Genomic DNA, 21,909 nt, shown 5'->3' on the forward strand with positions numbered 1-21,909 from the left:
ACATCTCTGGTGTGGCGCTGACTTTAGGTTTGCACAGTCTGCAGCCTGGAGCAGGACACAGAAAAGTGCCAATGCAAGGCACTGAGGGACACTCTTCAATTTCACTTGTGGGTGAGATGTACCACAGAGATTTCAGTATGACTTGGAGACCATGGGCCAAGTTCAATACCCTTTTCAGTATCACATCCCACCTGAAGCCAGTGGATGGAGTCACATATTACTGAAAAACAGGTCTTGGCTTGTTATATATTTGGAAACACAGACAGTCTTCTGAGGTACAGCAGTGTTTCAGTAGTACATTGTCTGTGGCAGCTGTTATTTGTGTGTCTTAACCTGGATGTGTCTATATGAGGTCTTAAAGACCAGAGCCCATACTGAAAACTTCTTAGTGTTCTGACAGAGAAGAGAAAAACAAATGTTGAGGTTTTTTCTTTATTTGACCAAAAATAACCTCAGTAGCTGCCATCATTATGATCATACTGTGCTTTAGTATGTGGTGGTTTTCTGCGTATGCATTCTGTCTTAGAAAAAATATGCAAAAATCACAAAGCAGAATCACATCTACTACAGTGCCTTACCCATTTCTCTGTGTAGAATTAGGAAGTTTTAAAAGGTATGTTCTGACTCCTGGAGTGAAGACCACTCAGTAAAGTTGAGGTAGGCTTTTTTCGTGTCATGTATTATTACCTAATAATGCGCATCCATCTTCAGTTTGCACTAGTGGAGACTTAATCAAGCACATGGAAGGAAGAATAGATTCTTACTTAATCCATCCAAGGATGGCTCAACTTCAAAACAGGGCTGTTCTAGTGCTGCTTTTAGCTGAAACAAGGTTGTTAACATGACAGAGAACCTTAGCAATCATGTTTTATGTGTGTGCTCTCATGTTCAGACAAGTAGTAGTGGCAATCAAAACAGTTTGCCTCAGTCAGCAATTCTGTTCAGTGCCATGTGTTAACTGTGTTAAAAGTTAATGGATCTTCCTGGTGAAGATAAAAAAATAGGGAAACACTTTAATAAACTGGTATGCTTGAAAAAAGAGCGACATTTTGGTTTTGCTTGAGCACAGGGAGTTCAATCATTGAATAGAAAGACTTCTTTCTGTAGTTCCATGCTTCAGGATAAAAATACTGTTGAATGAGAAGGTTCTTAGACTGGATTTGGTGATTCAGCTGCTGAGATCCAGGCATAACGGATATGGATCGATTTGCATGTGGACCCTGATAATAAGATAATTATTTTTTCATTTTATTTGTAAACATATGGGAAGAATGGGCTGGGAGATGGAGATCCTGCCATAGAGCAGCTTGCTGAATCACATCAGACAGAGACTCAAGTGTTTTTACTAGAGTAAGCAGGTAAGGCTATGTGGCCAAAAGGATCTAAATCTCTGAGCAGAAAGACGCAGGAAATAGTTGCAGGCAGACAAGAAGAGGAGGAGGAGGAAATGAGACAGCTAGGAATTAAAAGCCTGCCATCCTTGTGTCAGGAGCTGGAAGTAGGTACTTTCTAACAAATTGCTGTGCCAGCTGTAGGGTGGAGGTCATTTACTGCATCCTGGTGACAATAGAAAGGGCCGGTGTTTTATAGAAATCTCTTTGCTTCAAGGTGTATACTGCATTGTGCATTACTTCAAAATCTTCCAATGTTTGTCATAGTTGTAACTTCCACTCTTTACATTACATCTTTGCTCTCCTACTTTGTTCTGGTTTTAACATATACATAGTTTTTACTAATGCTTTGGTGGTGGGTTGGTACTGGGTTTTTTGTTTGTTTGAAGGCCAAGCAGTCCATATTCTCTTATCTGTTTGTTTACTGTCTCTTTTGTGGGGGTTTATTTTTTTGTGTTTAATGTGAATTTATTTGTATTTCTTCTTGATATTGGTGTTTTCCTAACTGTAGTTCTGTCATGAGCATACTCTAATGCATTCAGTGACACATACTTAGTTCCTGTAATTGCCTTTTTCAGATTGAACGATCTCTTGGATTGAATCTGGAACGTAGAGCTAATGTTATAGAAAATAAGGTCAAAGAAATCAAGTAACATTATTTCCAGAGTAGCAATAGAGTCTTCGGATCATCTTCCGTCATTAATATCAATGCTTGACAGCACCTACAACTTTAATCATGATTTATAATCCTCTGAATTTTTATTGCTTCTGCTGTCAGTAATCAATTTTGGTACTTAATGGTATCTTGTAACCTTATTCAAGGAGAACGTTGGTTTGATTTTTATTTTAGTTTTCCTCAAAGATTCGCTACTAAGCTGCACTCTTACAAAATTATTTCTGTAACATTTTTGACAGTTGTTTTCAGTTCTCTGACTTAAAGGAAATACTTCTGTATATGTAACATACATTTTTAGTGAGCTGTAGCTTCATGTATGCTTCAAAAAGTTGTAGATTCTGACCCCAAAAAAGAATGAAGTGTATGTTTTGTCTTAGTCATGCTTGTAGACCTGAGACTTTTCATATAATTGACATCCACCTCAAGTGTCTGCTGGATCAGACCATAAACTATTGCTTAATCTTCCTCTAGCTTACTGAGGTTGAGGAAGAGAATGGGGCATACTTATAATTCCAAATGAAACATTTACATTAGTCTTTATTGATTTCTTTTGATCAAAAGAATTGTGGGCTTGCTTCTGTCTTTAGTCACTCAACAATTCAGTCATTGAAATTATTGACTTCTTTGGTGTTCCCCTTTAATGGCATAATTGCAGGGTGGAGCCTAGAGTTGTGCATTTCTTAAGGGAAATAACAAAATTTATTTTCACCTGAAAAAAAAAGAACCCAAAACAAATGAAACCCCAGGAAGCTCCTAGGAACCAAACTAAAACAGAGTGCAAAAAGTCGTAGTGTCTAATCTTGTCTCAAAATTTGCAACTTTTTGTAGAGTTAAACATGCAAAGTACATCTCTTGATCTCCTTTAAAAAAGACTAAATGTTGCAAAAGGTTCTCCTTTAAGCATGGCAGTCACTTTGTTGTACACTTATTAGTGGATTTTATATGCTTTGGAAAAGAGACTATTATTCTCCCACTTACAACATAGGAAATTGAAAGGTAGTAAAATAAACTGAGAAGTAATGAGATTATGTTGTCAGAAGCAGTAACAGGAGTGATTTCTTGCACCATATAATTTAAACTTTGGTCTAATTCTCAAGAAAATATCCCTAGAGAGTTGTTTCTTCATACAAGTAAGAAAACTGATTTGTGATGAAGGTTATAAAAGCCAAACTCCATAGGATAGATGTAGCAAACCACCTTTCTAAAAGCAGAGAAGGACAAATGTTTTGTCACTTTTTGAATCGTCTTTATCCTGTATATGAATATTTCGCTCCATCCTACTATTTCTAATGTATTTCATGTGGGTTTTTTCCAATTACAAAGGAGTAGCACTCTGTGTTTGATTTATGTACTGCTGACTTTCAGCTAACTTTCCTTGCTATATTTCATTTAGAGAGCCTGCTGCCTGCACATGATAATGTTTATGTAGTGGATGACACGGTTCTGGAGCTATCAGAGGTGGAAGAAACGGCATCAGAAAGCAGCTGTTTTGCATCTGAGGACACCACAGAAGACTCAGGTGTTGTGAGCTCCCCATCTGACATTGTATCTTTGGATTCACAAAATGACAGTATGAAGTTGAGAGACATCAAGCTGGCCAATGGCTACATGGACTCAGCTGAAGCAGATGTGATGCATGGCACAGAGACGTGGTCTCTAAAGAACACCTGCTGCAATAGCGTGGGATCTGAAAGTTCTCCACGGAGGTAAAAATTTGTTTGCAACGAGCTCTTGGAAAATATCTTGCTTGGTCTCATTCTAGGGAATCATTTAAGACAACCAGATTCTACTTTCTTCTGCTCTTTCATGAACCACTACTAATGCCAAGTAACTCCTCCCAGTGAAAAGCTTACTGCCAAATCCCCTCCAGTGACATGCTTGTAGCGACAGGCAAAGGTCACTTTTCTGTTTGAACTTGTAGTTACATTTCTTGCAAAAGACCGCTGCCCTCCAGAGTTGATTTCTCCAAGAAGTCTGAAATAATTTTATTACGGTTTGGTTAATTTGGTATTTCTGATAGCATATGAAGTGCTGAAAATGTTACTATGTATTGATCTAGAAAAATGACATGCAGGTCATAAAATGGAAAATTCATAAAGTGGAAAAATACAAGGCACCAAAAGCCAAGTGGAAAAGGATTGTATTCGATGGTTTATGTTAACCTAATGCTAACCTCCACTAGTGTTGTGCCTTGGGGGAGGGTGGTCAGGCCTATTTCCTTTTTTTTTTCTTTTTTTTCCATAAACAAACATTTTTCTGCAGTTTCTGCAAAAAAAAATACGAGAACCTGGAATTTAACTAGAAACTGCCTTCAAGCACAAGTGACTCTGACACTGTTTGCCAAAACTCACACAGTTGGTGGCAGGGCTGCAAAAGGAACCTAAAATTTATAGAACTTTGCAAATACAAACTGGCCAAATGGGAAACTGTGCCTCCAGCAAGGAGGGTGGCCTGGTAATACTGACAGGGATCCGCTCTGTGTGATGCTGCAGAGTCATGGGACAGGGGCCAAAAATTCCTCTGAATTCTCAGTTGACACAAAGTCTGTGCTTTCTGGTCTCTCTCCATTCAGCTGCTAATCTGTAGCCCCTTCATAAGAGCATGTATCATGACCTAGTTATTTCCTTCCACACATTTCTGAGGGAAAACTTCATCTTGGATCATGCAGCGAGCGATAAATTAGGGATAAATTAGGCCAAAATCACTATTTAAGCTACTGGAATGATCTCAGGGCTTTTCTTCATCCATCATTATCAACAGGGACAAGACCAAGCCTCAATTAGGTACTTGCTCAACAATACATTTTTATCATGATTTGTCCTTTTGCAGTTCTTTAGGTCTTGATGCAGCCTCTGTAGGATTAGACAGGCCACTACAGTAACTGTAATTAACATTCCAGACCTGAATCAAAAAAGCAACCCATTAATTTCAGTAGCCTTAGATTGGGCCTTGTAAGTTAACTAGTCAATCCCAACTTTCCTCAAAGTGCAAAATCCAAATGGGTTAGGAAAACACATGTGCATATTGAGTGAAGGGGGAAGAAATTGCCAGAATATTGAGCAAAGACATCAAAGCAAAGCACTGTGAGAACAATGCTAATGAAAAATATTTTGGACTTTTTGTGTTTTTTAGCCAAATAAAAGATTGACCACAGGTCATTAAGCGACCTGCTCTCTCTCGGAAGTCAATATTCTCTCCATCTTTCATTTCAACCAGTGATATATATTCTGTACATTGTGTTGAGATTTACTTTTGCTGTGCATTTTTAATAATTGGCAGGAGTGCACATAGAAGATACGTTTCATAAGCTGGCCAGCAGGACTGCTGCTCAGGAACCTTGCTGAGTCACGTGAGTGGAAGCTGGAAGGATAGTTTGGTGCACTGCCCATCGCAGTCAGGGAGGTGATTACTCCGCCTCCTCAGCTGCTGGGAGACCAGTGCTGTAGCACCATATCCAGTCTTAGGCCTCCAGTTCAAGAGAGAGACTGGCGAACTGAAGAGGGTCCAAAGGAGACCACTGATAGGGCTACAGTGCTGGAGTACACGAAGTATGAAGAAGAGAGGAGGCAACTCTGTTGTTGACCTTACAAAAGCAAGGTAGATAAGGAGGAACCTGGTTGCCGTGTTCCCCTAGATAAAAGGAGGTGTGAGGCTTTTCAGGGATACGCAGTGAAAGGACAAGACGCAACCATCACCAGCTGCTGTAAGAGAAATAAAAATTGAATATAACCTTCATGCCTGGAGGTTCTCAGGACTCAGCCAGGCAAAACCTTGGGCAGCCTGGTCTGGCTCTGAAATTGGAGCTAGAGGTTGGCCTAGGCTTCCAATTTAATCTACATTGTGATTTTATCATGCTAAATACTCTGTATTTATGTAATGTGTCCATAATTTAAGAAGACTGGGTTTGGACTGAAATAAGAGACAGTTACTGTTGTTTGAGGAGTGTGGTTATTTTTAATAAATTCTATTTATTTTTTAGGCTCTGGGACACCAAAATTGCTTCAGATCAACCTTAGGGTATAGCAGAAACTTAACATCTGTGATTTATTTTAATCTTATCTTAGCAACCACTTAGACTGCCACAGCAGCAATGCTGATAGTAATATCTTTTAAAATGTTATGCTCTGAATGTGCCAGTCATATCTGAAGGTAAATCCAGTCCCACTCCTACCTGACCTAAGTTTGTAAACAAACCAGCATTGAAAATTGTGCTCGTCGAAATCCTTTTGAGGTCAACTTGCTAAGTTTTCAAAAGATACTTCTTAAGCAGAGAGAGGAGGGGGAAAATACAGAGATTTTAAACCTATTTGTATGAAATTCCTATTTTAGTGGGATGTAAATGAATTCTGAGTATGACTTTGAGTACAGCCAAATTTGGAGAACATCAGTTTCAATTTTCACTGTTGGAACAGTTACCAGCCGACTAAAAAAAATCTGTCAGGAGCTCTGACGCTGTGTGTAATTCTTGTGATGAACGGGCTACTTTCAAGACCAAACCAGCCTCCTAAATTCCCAGATGAGTGAAAGTGCAGTTCATGTGAATAATTGATACCAAGTTATAGAGAGTTTTAAATATGTTTCATAAGCTACAAAACTTAAACAAAAATTTTACATGGAGTTTATTCATTCCTTTCTATCTTCTTCTAGTCCATGTACCAAGACCTAACTCACTTCTAAAAAGATAAGAACAAAGAAATTGGGAGAACACGTTGCTTAGCAGCAGTGAATCAGAGTCCTTCTTGAGTCTGAGCTCCACTGAAGCCAGAAATTTTATTTACTGACGAATTTGGCCAAGGCTTTGGAAAAAAAAAGTTTAATAATTATTTAAAAGAATAATGGAAATATTTAACTTGTCACTTTAAATTGTAAAGCTGGCAAAAACTGGGGCCTTTCACCCAGTGAAATAACTAATTCCTAGAAATTTACTATGGTGTATTCTAAAATATTTTTGTATTATGTGGGCTGTGAAAAGTACCCTTAAAGTGGAAGCAAATTATATTTGGAGTGTAAAGGAGTATGAAGAAAGTCCAAGTGATCCTGTGAAGAACTGCAGTGAATAACAGAATCAAGACCACAATTCTTACCTAAGTTTGGTCCAGAGGATCAGCGTGTGCTACAAGAGATCAAGAGACTTTTGCCATGTTGCTTACTTTGGTTAGTTGTATGTTTAGTTATAAATTAATTTTTCTTAGAGTTTCTGGAATTGTTTACTGGATGATCTCTGTGTAGCTGAAATGCCTGATAGCATTAGAATATCACAGCAGGATCTGTACCTCATCTGTTGTGGAAGTCAAGGAAGGTTGTAAGCTTTTAAGGGTACAGTTTTCAACGTGCAATGTGTTTGTCTGCACATAGCAGCATAACAGTATGGCCATAGTCTTTAGACACACAGAAATGACAACCACAACACAGCTCAAATCTTATTCAGTTCCCAAAATGCAGAAAGAGAGGTTTCTAAAAGAAGGCCCCCAGATTCCACAGTTTCCAAGCTGGAGTCTTTCTTCCACGGTTTTGTTTTCCAGTACATCAGAGCACTTGCAAGTGTACTTTCTGTTTTGTTTTGTTTTGTGATCCTTATTCAAGCAATCTTAATCCAAATACACATGTTAATTAACACATAGCGTATCAAATGAGATGTCAAAACACTCTAGTGTCATCCTTAGCTCTGCCTCTAACCTCTTAAACCATCTCTGTCTCTCTGCCTCTGATATCCCCTTCAGCCACGGACTATTTTTTACAGTAAAAACCATAATGCAGCTATCATATCTCACAGTGGTTTTGTATGGTGCCTGGTGGAGCAGGATCCAGATCTCTACTGGAGGTACTGAGGGTTAATCCCATATAAATAATTGACTACATGCAACATTTGTCTCAAAATGTTTTAATATTAACTGCTGACTCTGAACACTGTACTGCATAGTTCTTTCTTCATATCCTTCCTTACAGTTGATTTCTTTGTGTTATGTATCTGTTCACCAAATTTTAATATATAGTGTTAAATGAGTAACAAGAAAACCACAGAGAAGCTGAAATGTTGCTTATGTAGCAGTAAGTACATCTCATGATCTCTCAGTGTTGCAACTCTGTCCTCCCTTACCCCCTCCTTTCCCATCCCTTGTGTGGTGTCATCACGCAACCTCCTAGGGGCAGGGATCACACAATTTTATATGCCCGTAAAGCATCGTGCACACCTACTGTCTGGAGCTTTATAAATAATTACACATTAAAAATTATATTAAAATAATGTTATTAGGGATGCTAGGTCACACTCTCAAACTTAGTAACATTAACATTAAGGCTGTCTGTTTAACCTTAGATTCCCCCCTTTAACCTTAATTTCCCCCATTTTGTACAGTATGATAAAGTCTGTACTTAAAATTGTCACACTCTTTTTGTTTAGTTTTCTTTCTGACTTTCAGAGTTCAATTAATAAAGTAGGTTTACCACTGTTTACTCTCAGTTCAAATTTTCTTCTGGAGACAGGTCTATTTAATTTCCTTTTGGTCTTCTTATCTTATTCATCGCACCAGTACCCATGTGACATGCAGACTTTTATTCATTTCTCTGCACAGTACACATGTGAGATGAAAAAGTGGAATTATCCTGTTTTAGAGAAGGAGAGCTGATGCTGATGTGCAGAGAGTCAAGGCACACTAGTGACCAGTTGGACCACGCAGGACTTCTTTTTTTCAGAGGACTGAGCATTAAATAGCATTTCATGGATCAGAATGCAGTTCTCCTTTTCCTCCTAATTCTGTTCTTGGAAGACATTTAACCTTTTTGGCTGAAATGAAATAATAGAAAGATCCATGGGCATGATGTAAACTGTCGCATTTGGACTGCCACCAATAAAGATGTATAATTTCCCAAAGTTATAAGCAATTGAAGTCAGGATCTTGCAAGGAGTCTTAAGAGTGAGTGGTTCCATTAGCCTCTTTCAGAGCAGGAAAAACACTTCAAAATACAAAATATTGTTATTATTACTATTATGTTTAAATGTATTAAATTGTTTAAAAATAAAAATATTCTACAATCTAAAGGAAAATTGGCAGTTATAAAGCTAAATAAATACAAGCTTGTCTGAGACAAAAAGATAAAATAGCTTCTAAAGGTCTGAAAGGGCTTTCCCCCTCCCTTGAGTTTCTGTTTCAGTAGCCATGAGAGAGGAATATTTTTTCACGTACAGCTAGTGGAGGGCATAGGGTGGGGGTGGGGGAACCCTCCTGAGATCAGTTCACGCTGTGGATCTGGAAAGGGATAATCCCATTTCCTCCCTTTCTCTTGGGAGAATTTGTTACCTTTGGCTCTTGTCAGGGTAATTGAAGCTACTGTGAGGAGATGAATCCTCTTCATTACCAACCTAGGAAATGCTCACGGGTTCGCTATGAAACTGGTAGGGTTTTGATGAGTTAGTTTAAAACAAAAGCTTGAAAGGATAGGGGTGGGTGAACTTGTCCTGCTTAATTTTCAGGCCATTTAAATTCAAATGCTACAAGGTTTTGTATTCTGCTTGGGAAGGACAGAAGGGAAAGAGAAATCAGTTGCTGGAGAAAAATCAATGATGAAGCTGGTTGGAGGAAGAAAAGAATAATAGTGAGTGGCAGAAGGCAGGAAGGGAGGAAGGATAAGAAAGGTAATGAAAAATAGCAGTGTATGTATATTTTATATTTACCTCTTTGTGCACAAGCACATTCTGTATAATTACATGTCACTTTTAACTATCTCAGAAATATGGAAAGTTTTATTCTGTTATTTCTCTGTAGGATAGGTTTTATTTTAGCTGGTCAGGCACTTATTTTACTTTCTTGGAAACAGAAATGTAGTTTTAATGGGAAGGACGGTAGAGAAAGGGTTAAAGCAACAGGGATAATTTCAAGGATGAAAAATTACTTAATTAAGACCCAGATGTCTGACAGATTTGCAGGCCTCTGCTTCTTACATAGTTTTGCTAATTTCCTTCCTTATCTTTGGCTTTTCCTTTCCCCTTGTTCCAGAAAACTCTTTAATTTGGGATACTGTTATGCAGTGTTCTCCTAGCGGGTCTTCATGGAGGAAAGATACTAATGATATGATGGTTGCTTAGTCAATACTCACAGTCATTATAGAGCAAGAATCCAGATTAACCTTTCAGTGAAACTCATCCACTGGAAAAATACCGTGTACTTTGGAGTTATAAGGTATTTTACATGTCAGGAAGCAGCTTAAGTTGCTAAAGGTGTAGTGCTGGTTTCCAGGGAAGAAAGTGTATGGTCCTTGCTCTGTTTCTTATTTTTCCGTGTAAACCAAGAAAAGTTATTTAGTTATACTGAGCCATCTTTAAACTTGCAGTGTTATGTTGCACAGGTGATGTGGCTGTATTAAGATTTAAATCATTCTAGTCCACTTTCCTGGCTATTTCTGGCAGTGCTGTCCGCCTGTGGACTTTCCCATTGAGAAGCTGTTGTCCAAGGAGGGAGCAAGTGGGGGAATGCTTCCAGCTGTGTAGCAACTACAGGCTGCTGCTTATGCAGCAGAACTCTGGAGCCAACACTTGTCAGGTGGCTCTGGAAGCTTAAATCACCCTGGTTTGTAACAGGCTTGGAGATCTCTAACATTAAAACACAAAATGTTGCTAAGCAAAAGCATTTTCATTTGCTCTCTGTTCAGATTTTTGACCAGTAACCATGTAGGAGAACTGTAAAAGGAGTATAAACCCAGCTGCTGCTGAAAAAGTACTTCATTTTCCTCCTCATCTATGTTTGCAAGGTCTTACTTTTAATTGGATGTTGTTATATCTGAAGACAGTACTGGACATATGTGTCCTAAGATTGTAAAATAGTTTAATTCAATGTCTGAAGATTTTTATTCATCACAGATATTAATGCAGTCTAAAGACCTTTGTAAGTTTGATGCAGTCTTACAGAAGTAGAAAAGAACACAAACTTAAAACCTCATAATTATACTTAAATTTATACCTATACCTTGCTCTCAAAGAGTATGTGCAGCTTTTTTATACTTTATTGAAGAATGGGAAAAGGAAGGTTTTCTGGTATTTAACAGAATATAACCGTATTATGGTTTTTCATTTTTTTTAGTTGCCTCGCACTTTGAGAAATCTTGCATCAAAGACAAATGATGACTTTACTATCTAACCTGCCCTAAGTTGGTTGTTCAGTCTACGAATTTTGCATTTTAAGAGGCTTTGGACAGTTGAACATTAAGCTTTATTCTCAAGTTCATAGGAGGCAGCAGAAATGGAAAAGATTGCTCATCAGGTCATATCTTAGTTGAACATAGCTAGAAAACCCACTGCTTATACCCGCTGCTCTCCTACTGCTGTTATATTCCTTCCTTTGAAGGCAATAGAAAAAAGTAATCTAGCCTAAGAAATACAAAGAATGGAAAACTGGTCCCTAGGGTTTTGTGAAGTATTGGCTAATGTGGAAAATAATTGCCTTTTAATATACTACTTTGCTGTATCACTCACAAAAACAACTATATAAACAACTTGAGTTTACTGAATGCCAGCCTTCTGGCCTGGTGGAATAGAAAATTGAATAGAAAGTTCAAATAGCTTCAGTCATACTTTCTACAAATTAAAATCATTCAGCATTAGTCTCTTAAAGATCCATCTTGATATATACTCAATGTAGAATATTTTGCCTTTCCTGCATTTGTGTAAAAGGAGAATATTATGGATTCATTTTGAAGAGGACAAATTTGGATACCAGTATCGGAAGAGCTGGGTAAGGAGCCCAAATGTTCCAAATTTCAGTCTGGAGTGACCTTATTGCTTTCCATGTCAGTCAGTCCCTGTTAGCTGCCTGAGACACGTGTGGGAAGCTGAATGTTCTTGATATCCATTGAACTGCCTCATAGCAGTCATTACATCCTTGTGTGTGCTGTGTCACAATGCGCCTGACTGGATTTGATTCTGTTGTTTGCAAGGACTCTGTCTTCCCTCCGTAGCTATTAGAGGAACCATGTTCTCAAGTTTTTTGATAGAGCAAACTTGGTGCAAAATGATTGAGACTTTTCGTCTTTTGAATTAGTCTGAGATGTCTGGTGCCATCTTTTCCTCAGTCACTTCTCTGCAGTTTACATAGATGTAAATTGTACTTAAACAGAGTGGGAGTTATGTTCTCTACCTCTGGTACCATGAATGAGACTCACAAGAACTTCTGAGAAGTGCTCAGAGACACTTGGGTCAGTTTTATCATTTGCAGATCCCCAGGTAATGCTGCTCTGACTATAACAAAAAAGATGCCGTCATTGCAAATCCATTATCTTAAAACTGGTTTAGTTTTCTTTTTAATGCAGTGTTTCCATCTAGATTTATCAGAGACTTTTCTCTCTTTCTTAGAAGGTAGACTTTCTCATAAATGTCCATCTGCCGTGGTACTAATTTTATGAAATGCTGCTGTGAGTTGTCTCCAACTGTGCAAATGACGGCTGAGGAGTAATTATGCATTGTAGCCTGCACTCAGTGGAGCACTAAAGGCTGTAGTTTAGTAGTCACTTTGCTCCGTTCTGTGCTCTTGCACAAATCTCTGCTAATCTACATAAGTAATAAGTGCACAGGCTTCCAGGAACTGTGCACGTTCGCCATTTTGAGCTTAGGCTAAGGGCTCACCAGTGCTGTATTTTTAGCACCTCACATTTTACCAGAAGGGCAGTGTAAAGGTTATCAAGTTCTTTCCTAAATAAAAAAAAAAAAGCCTGTGTGAGAAAATGCCACTTGTAATGTTTATCCGGAATGTAAAACATTGTATCAGAATAAGTAATATTTTTCTTGGGTTCTGGCCAGAACAGAGCTGTCAACAAAAGAGAAGTGTATAGGGTTAGAAGGGAAGAAGGCTATGAAAAAAAAAAAAAAAGAATTAGAGGTCCTTTTGTTTTCCTTTCCCAAATACTGTTGTGAGAAAGAGTTGTCTTAGGCATATTTATAAATCCTCTGTGCTCCTGGAAACTAGCAGACATTTGCCTTACAAAACACGTATCACATTTTAAATTCCCAGCGTTGAGAATTTTAAGAGCCTTGTGATTTATCTATACCTTCTGTCTTGCTTTGTAGGTGAGTTTGGAGATGAATTGAACAATAGCTCTTTGGGCAATTTGGAAATGCAAAATAAAAGAATTACTTTTTTTCTGAAGCTCCCTCTGTAAGAGCAAATAAGAATCCTTTCCTTTTCACTGCATTGTTCTCATTCCTTCATCAAAAATCTGTGAATTGGATATTATCCCAGTTGTCTAGAGAAGGAGATTGAAGCAGAGACTGAGATGCAAGTTATGTATAGTCACTGCTTAAGTGCAGAGAGGATAATGAAAGAACCTCTACTGACTGTTGTGTCCATCGAGGAGAAGATAGTTTTGCTGTGGGAGTCATTGAAAAATGCCTTTTGATTGATATAAGAAAATAGCTGGTCAGTGCAATGGACCAGTACTGCTTGTTTGAAGCCCAAGCATCCCTATTCCAATCCCAGATAAGTTTTCCTAGGTAAACTACCCATAACATTCTCAAGGCAATAGTTTCCATTCTTTCCTGAAGAAAGCCCATCATGGACAACCTTAGTAATCCAGATTTTGACTGTATTATAGAACAGCTGGGCAATATACAGAAAAATATGAACATGTGCGAAAAAGCTGGTGAGCTGGTATGGGCTTTATGCAGTTAGGTCTTACTCTGTGATAGATATGGGTTTACACATTTCTCTTCCAAGGTTTTGGAAACAACTTCTTCACAATACCTTAGAGAAAGAATCTCAATATGTGTTAGTAATTTGCTGCCAGCTGTGGACAAAAATCCCTTAAAACCAGCTTCAGAAAGAAGAAAGTGATGCCTTCCATGCTGGGTAGACCTGTTGCTTAGGTGGTACAGTTTGAATGAATCACCCATCAAAACTGAGTTTGCAAGTGCTTTGGTTTAAAATGCACTCAGAGGAGAACAACGTATTTTTTTGTTAGTTTTGGAAAACTTTCCACTGCAAAAACAATATGGGATTCAGTTGGTTCATTCCAGTTGGATCCAGCACAGTCTAGATTGATGGGCTGAGGCCAGTGGGATGAGGTTTAACAAAGCCAAGTGCAGAGTCCTGCACTTGGGACGCAAAAACCCCGTACAACTTTTGAGGCTTGGGGAAGAATGGCTTGAAAGCTGCCTGGCAGAGAAGGACTTGGGGATGTTGGTTGACAGCCGACTGAACATGAGTCAGCAGTGTGCCCAGGTGGCCAAGAAGGCCAACGGCATCTTGGCTTGTATCAGAAATGGTGCAGCCAACAGGACCAGGAAGGTGATTCTGTCCCTGTACTCCACACTGGTGAGGCTGCAACTCAAATCCTGTGTTCAGTTTTGGGCCCCTCGCTACAAGAAAGACACTGAGGTCCTGGAGCGTTTCCAGAGAAGAGCAACAAAACTGGTGAAGGGGCTGGAGAACAAGTCTTACAAGGAGCGGCTGAGGGAACTGGGGTTGTTTAGCCTGGAGGAAAGAAGGCTGAGGGGAAACCTTATTGCTCTCTACAGCTACCTAAAAGGAGATTGCAGATAGGTAGGTGTTGGTCTCTTCTCCCAAGTGATAGGTGATAGGACAAGATGGAGTGGCTTCAAGTTGCATCAGGGGAAGTTTAGATTGGACATTAGGAGAAATTTCTTCACCAAAAAGGTTATCAAGCACTGGAACTGGCTGTTCGGGGAGGTGGTTGAGTCACCATCCCTGGAGGTGTTTAAAAGGCAAGCGTATGAGGTGCTTGGGGACGTGATTTAGTATTGGACAGGTACAGTTGGAGTCGATATCTCTAAGATCTTTTCTAGCCTAATGATTCTATGATTCTTCTTGTGACCTTCAAGCTGAGATTTTCCTTTGCCGGACTTCTATCCCAATCCAAATGCTGCACTAAGCTTTTTTTTTTTCGTCAGATTGCTCAGATGAGTGGTCTCATTGATTTCTGTGTGTCTGTGTGTGTGCTTCAGGGTACAGTAGGATTGCAGTCTTACAGCACTAGTTGTCTCTGCTGGGGACCTTGATTTCTAGTGTCTTTCTCTTAATCCAGCAGAGGGGGAAAACTCAGTTTACCATGAGTCTTTCAGTGTGAGTGCTGGGCCTGAGCATCATCAGTTCACGTTGGCTTTTGGGGATGTTCAGGGCCTGTCAAAGTTTAGGTCAGTGGCAAATACTGGAAGAAATTGTATTCCAGTCACAGACTACTATGTCTCTTCCTCTCTATTTAAACAACCAATACAGATTTCTGTCTTAGATTCCAGTTTAGGAAACCACTTAGGCACGTATGTAGCTGGACCAGCTTGAATCCATCCCTTATTAGGAAAAAGATATGGATCTGAAAAGAAGTTATGGAAGGCTTCCTTCTGATGTGTTTTGTAGTTTTCATTGATCCCGATGAAATGGGATCTTTATAAGTGCAAGGCAGTTTAGAATTAAATAGAAGAAACAGGTTACAGGACTGCTACAAAAGAAAGGTCAATGCAACATAAATAAATATAAAGTAATAAAGTTGATACTTCAACACATGGTTTCAGTTGGCCTGTTATGAGCAAGGCAAAAAATCAAACAGTAAAATAGCAAAATGTAAAGCTACCCGCTTAGACGTCATTTAAAGCAATGTCAGGAAACATCCCTGATTTTTTATTCAGGTCATTATCTCAAAGGGCAGCAGAAAAATGGCATTTTTCAGGTAGTGTTCAGTAAACTGCAGAAAACTGTGTCATCTCTTTACTGTATCTGTGATATTAAGGGTTTGATCTTGAAAAGGGCAAATCTGCTTCAGCTGACCAGAGTTAGTTTAGGTGTGGCTGGAATGGAAAATTATTTTTTCAGTAGCCTAATCACAAGGGCAAAACTTAGATACTGCGTCACGGATGACAATGTCTTAAATTCAGGTAAGGAACAAGTAGCTGGAAAAATGAATTGCCCAATGTGAAATCCTAGCTTCTGTGATTTAGTTGGAAAAGCTCTGCTGGTCAATTTTAATTTTTTTCTTAACAAACAGAAGGTTCGTTGTGAAACAGGTTGTCATGTGTATTTTTTATATCTTAGTTATTTTTTGTTAGGATTTTTCGTAGTTTCATCTTCCTTTGGGTTTTTTTTTTGTTGTTTTTTGTGGTTTTTTTTTTTTTAATAAGCCAAGACAACACCTGGCATTCATTCTGATTTCAGACTTGGTTTAGATCATTGTACAACTTCATCAAAATCCATGAAGTTACTTTCTGGCAAAATCAGGCCCCTTAGTATGTTTCATTAGAAACAGCGCTTGAAGGATTAGTTTCTCTTTCCTCCTCCCTGCCCTACCCTCAGGATGCAAAGTGATTGTCCAACAGTACTTAGCTGTATTTATTTTTCATTTTTTATTTAATTTTTATTTAATTAAGGTGCAGGTATATTGGCCCAGTGTGTGCACAGTGGCTGTGGCTACTGGTCTTCTTTAGAATTGTATGGATATGTCAAATCTTTGCCTTGGCGTACACTGTTTTTCTGCAGCCCAGTTGAAATGTATATTTTGCATTAAAGCAAGGCCACTTATTTGTGACAGGCTTTATTAATCCTGACCTTTGGACCACCAGCACATTGAGTATGCTTAGGCACCAGAGAGACCCGTCCTGGGTGTGGATGTGTCTGTGTGGTGCTGTGTGTCTCTAAGGCTGCATATTTTTCATACTTTGGGAAGTGAGTTTCAAAACCGCGGTGGAACCAAAGGGGCTGAAATGATAGCATATTTCAGAGCAACAATGCAAAGCAAAAAAAGGGGGACATCCAATCTTTTTATCCTCTTTCATTTAGCAGGAAAGATGAAGAAATGGCTTCAGCTAAACATGGGAATGAGGATATATTCATTGTTGCACAACTCCAGCAGACTTTGGCTGGCCTGGATGAAGATTTAGAAGGTAGGGGAGCATGTTACCTCTGAAGTGCAAAAGAAAGATGCATTGCCAGGAAATGCAGAATCAAACTATTCTCTGAGACATCTGCACTTTTCTCACTGAGATCACTGGGAACAACTCACAGGTCTGAAGCAGAATGTGGTCCACCCAGAGTGGCTTCTTTCCCTTTGCTTCTGGGGCTGCCACTCTTTACAGACTCACACTGAATATTTTTCAGGCTGCCTATCAGATTGTCGCTGTTTTGGTGTCTGCTACCAAAAAGAGATGAACAACTGTTTGTGGACACATTTTATGGGTCAAATTTGATACAGTTTTGTTGACTTCCGTGAAGCTAAATCAGTTGTAGATTTAGTTCTGTGTTTAATGAACAATGCCTCTGTTTTGTATTTCATCATAATGAAACGGAGAAAGGGGGCACATTTTTGAACCTATCTCCTTGTCTGTGTTAGATGACGTATTTTAAAGTTAAAAATCAATAAAACATGAAAAGAAAAAGTGAGAAGAGGTCAAATGTCTTATTGTTCCCCTCTTTTTCTGACTGTGAATAGAAGTATTTCTCTATTAATGGTTTGTCACCAGATGATGTTGAATACTTTTTTAAAACTTCTCTTTATTTCAGTATTTCTACAATGGACTTGATTCTGATTTAATTTCTTTGAGTTCTCTAACACTGCAATTTCTTAGCCTCTGTGTTGTAACCCTTGATTTATACCAGCAAATTGGAGAGGAGGCTTAAGCTTCTTGCACAATAAGGCTTTTGGAGTCACTGGTAATGAAGGGTGAGAAGAATGGAGGAAAAAAATACAAGTACTGTTTCTTTGTTTGCTTGCTCAAGGAAATCCTTCAGCTGGGCTCTTATTACTAACCAGGTCTGGGAAACATAATTTGGAGTTGCTCGCTGTTTCTCAGAAATGTTTCTCCTTTGGAGTCATGTGTTGAAATGTTTATCACTGAGAGAAGTTAGTCAAAGATAAGGTATGAACAATAGATTAAATTCTGCTTTCAGCTGCATTTGTACGTTTCCCACTGGCTGAAGCAGGAGGACTGCAGGAATATTTGACTGATCCTAATCAGCAACCAGACAATACAAAGGACTCAGATCTCTCCTTTTTTTGTACAGGCATAAATATATTCCTCTTAATTTTAGTGCAACTAAAATATCTGATCCGCTTAAGCTTGTACTGGCTGTTTGTGTAATTTAAGTCATATTGCCAAAACACTGCCTTTAGGTAATGTTGTATGTGTATTTTGCAGCAATGGATGGTGTGAGTAACACTGACTCCAAGTACATCAAGGAAGTTTTGTGCCCATGTATAAGAAAAGTTGAGGCTGCCCAAGACGTTATCGTTTCTGTTCCAGTAACAGTCATAGATGATGCTCCAGAAGTTAGCACCTCTAATTCATCTGGAAATCAAGAAACAGAGACAAGGGCTTCACAGAATATCTCAGCTGAATCTCTTCATACAGGAAACTTTACAAATAAAAACAACAATGCAGGTTCCTTTGATAAGGGACACACAGATGGTGGAGCTGTATGCATATCCAAGGACCTAATATATCAGCAACCATCTGAAAATGAATTCAGTCACTTACCTGTTGAACAGAGGAGAGATATATTCGAATCTCTCACATCTTCCTTTGAAAAAAGAAGCGAAAAGAACGTAAAACTGGAGCTTACCCCCAAACATTGTGTGAAGTCTGAGGAATGTATATCTAAGCTGACTTCATCTAACTCCAAGGCCACAGCTGAAATCAGTACAGCAAAAGAGAAGATCAATCCATTTAATGAATGTAGTAACAGGGAAAGATCTCTGAAAAAAAGTAAATCAGAGTTAGAAATCAAATGGCCACCAGCTAAAAAAAATGAAGTAGAAGAATTCCCATCAACACCCACATGGTATCATCGTGCCCATAATTCAGGAATAAACTATGAACCTAAAATGGGTTTGACAACCTTTAAAGTTGTCCCTCCCAAACCTGAAGTAAAACATTTTGATAGAGGAGTTTCACTCTCCACTGGTGCCATTAAGATAGATGAATTTGGCAACCTTATAGGCCCAAACAGTGGTGTCAGTAGGAACATACCAGGTACCTCTGCTGATGAAAGTGATGAAATTCATCTTGGGAAAGTAAAGGCATTCTGGAGGTCAAGTTCTATGGAAAGGCAAAGTGATGACTCTGCTGAGCATCTTCTTAAAAAGTCACCAGTCACCACAAACTCTAAGCCCTTTGCTATAAAACATGAACACAAACCTGTCTGTCTTGCAGCTCCAAAACCTGTAGCACCACAAACTGTTACTATGCAGGTAGCTGAAAGACAGTTTGAGAATGAAAGGACAAAACCACCTCTTCCAGTTCCACAGTCTCAGGTAGCACCATTAGTGGTCCCAACCATTAATAAGGAAAAGCTGGAGCTTCCATTTGTAAAGCCACATAGGAGAACTTCAAGTCAGTATGTTGCCTCTGCCATTGCAAGACACATCAATGTAACTAACTTTAAAACTGACTTTACAGAATATCACGAGAAAGATGAAAATAAGCAAGGGGCAGGAGAGGTTAAAACTGAAGCAGAAGTTTCACCAAGAAGGTGTATTATTGTGGCCAAAAGCAGCCCTGTAGAAGCAGGATCAGCAGAAACAAGAGAAACACTTTCAAGTATTTTTACTTGCAGTCAAAAAACATCCCCCAGGTTTACACCTAGTGATAATCCGAGCATGGAAAACAAAGTAGTTAACATCAGGGCACCAAATCAAGCAACTCCTCTGAGTTTCTATAAAAAGAATGCCAGTGCCCCACTTACTAAATCCTCTTCAAAGGATAACAACAGTGCAGATGATGATCATGCTTTAAATAGCAAACAAATTATAGCAGAGAAAAAGATGTGTCTTTTTCTTGACCAGAAATGTGAGACTTTGACCCGTTCTAATTCATCCTCATCTCTCAAGTCTCCTGATCTCCAAGGAGTCCCATCCTCTTTCAGTTCATCGTTGCGAGTCACTAAATGGCCCCCTGCTAGTGATGTGCAAGTTAGTATGCTTAAAGCTTCACCTGAGCTAAATGGTGCAGCAGTAAGTACAGAGTCAGAACAGGAGGAGAAACCTGATGATTCAGATGTTAATGCTGTAAGTGAACTGGATGTTAATGTGCAGACCAATATCTTTGGACCAAAGAAGAAGTTCAAACCTGTTATCCAAAAACCAGTTCCGAAAGACACATCACTGCACAGTGCTCTGATGGAAGCCATTCAAACAGGAGGAGGAAAGGAAAAACTCAGAAAGGTAAAGTGGACACTTTTTTTTAGCCTATATTCACCTTGTCAGACACCAGAGGTTTTATAAGTGGTACACTTGCTGGTGAGGCAGAGTAGACAAGGCATTTGAAAAATTTATAATGGCAAAATACAGATCAAGCCACTGCTTATTCTGCACATACTGTGTATTAGGCAACACCATGCCTAATGCTATTGCACTAGGTAGAAGAGGCAGAGGATGCAGAGGTACAGCATAAAGGAGAGGTAATTGAGGTTAGCCTAAGAGCTGAACCTGCATTTCAGTGTGTTACATAAAAGCACAGTGTGGAGAAAACTTGTAAGTACCTGCAATGAAAGAAAAAATGTACTCTGTAATACTAGATGATACTGGTTTGCCACTGACTTCATGGTTAGGGGATAAGAAACCTCATCTGTAAGTACAGCATGGCTATCTCCACATATCCTCACTGTTTAGTGTGAGTAAAGGTTGTAAAAGCAGACCCAAAAGAAGACAGACTGATTAGTCTCCATAGCTTGCATTCTGGTACAAGTGCCAAAAATATTTTTAATACTGTTTCCAACCTGTCTTTAAGTAAATATCTAATAACAATGTGAGGTTTATTCTTTTCATATTCTAGGTTTCAGACAGTGCACTAAATGGTAATCATAGGAAACCTTCATATGTCCAGCCAGAGAATGAGCGCTCTGCCCTACTAGCAGCAATTAGAGGCCACAGTGGCACCTCAAAGCTGAAAAAGGTAAGGAAGCAAGATGGTAAGTGACCTTTTAAATGCAGTCTGTTTCTATTGGCTGTTTTGAATAAACTCAAATATACCACAAGCTAAACATTGTGCTGCAAGAAAAAAGTTGAGGGGAAAACAATATGATGTAAGACTACTATCTGACTTGTGCAGATAATGTAGCAGGTCTGATCCTATCCTCTGCTATAAAACTTAACATTCTTTCAAATGGTATGTTTTTAGCTGAGAAAGAAGCACACAGAAATCTGAACAAATTACAGGCAGTGTACATAGAAGACACTAAATGTTTGTTATTTTCACATTTAGGTAAGGGGAGTTGTACTTTAGGAGTATGCAGTTAGATTATTAATATATTTGCGTTACCTACTGCATGTATCCAATGCCAGTTAGCTGAAAACATACTAGGGCTTCTTCATGCATGCTGTTTATTTGTTAACGTGAGCTGGTGCATGCAAGTTTTATGCAAGTAATTGATGTTCGTGGAACATCAACTTTTACCACAGCAGGATGATTCCTTCTGTCTGAAAGATTTGCCTAATCATTAAAGCATCTCTTATTTATAATAGCCAAAAACCTGCATTATTATAGCCTTAGTTTTCACTCGGTTCATTTATCTAGTCAAGGACATTTGGCAAGAAGGTTCCCATTTCCCTCACGCAATGACTCAGACCATTAGCAAATATCCAGATAGCTGGCATTAGATAGAAAGAATCTCTTGCCTGTGTTAGGCAATTACTTCATCTCTCAAGTATCTTACTGCCCTTGCAGCAGGTAGGGTACAGCTTCCTGTGAGCCTGAGAGCAGGAGGCAGCAGTCATCTTCACACATACTTAACTACATTCTGCATTCATTGGGAATAAATGTAAATTTGTGTAAAAGAGGCTCTGACAGTGAAGTGGTGGTGTACTATCGCACAGACTTTTTGGAATACTCTCCTCCAGCAGAGAAGCTTTTGCCATCAT

At 38.9% G+C, this 21,909-nt stretch overlaps 1 protein-coding gene across 12 annotated transcripts in view; it reads left to right on the forward strand.

Annotated features, from left to right (window-relative positions):
* The window catches only part of COBL (cordon-bleu WH2 repeat protein), a 212,933-nt gene that overhangs the window by 182,904 nt on the left and 8,120 nt on the right, over positions 1 to 21,909 (forward strand). For 11 of the 12 annotated variants that reach the window (XM_054058712.1, XM_054058708.1, XM_054058703.1 and 8 more), the window contains 4 exons: positions 3,461 to 3,773; positions 16,836 to 16,939; positions 18,191 to 20,214; positions 20,825 to 20,944. In XM_054058712.1, coding sequence (XP_053914687.1) covers positions 3,461 to 3,773; positions 16,836 to 16,939; positions 18,191 to 20,214; positions 20,825 to 20,944 — 2,561 coding nt within the window. The remainder of the gene's footprint in view (positions 1 to 3,460; positions 3,774 to 16,835; positions 16,940 to 18,190; positions 20,215 to 20,824; positions 20,945 to 21,909) is intronic. The other variant, XM_054058704.1, reaches the window with a different exon arrangement.

The sequence above is a fragment of the Cuculus canorus genome, chromosome 2, assembly GCF_017976375.1.
Source record: "Cuculus canorus isolate bCucCan1 chromosome 2, bCucCan1.pri, whole genome shotgun sequence".
Classification (NCBI taxonomy): Eukaryota; Metazoa; Chordata; class Aves; order Cuculiformes; family Cuculidae; genus Cuculus; species Cuculus canorus.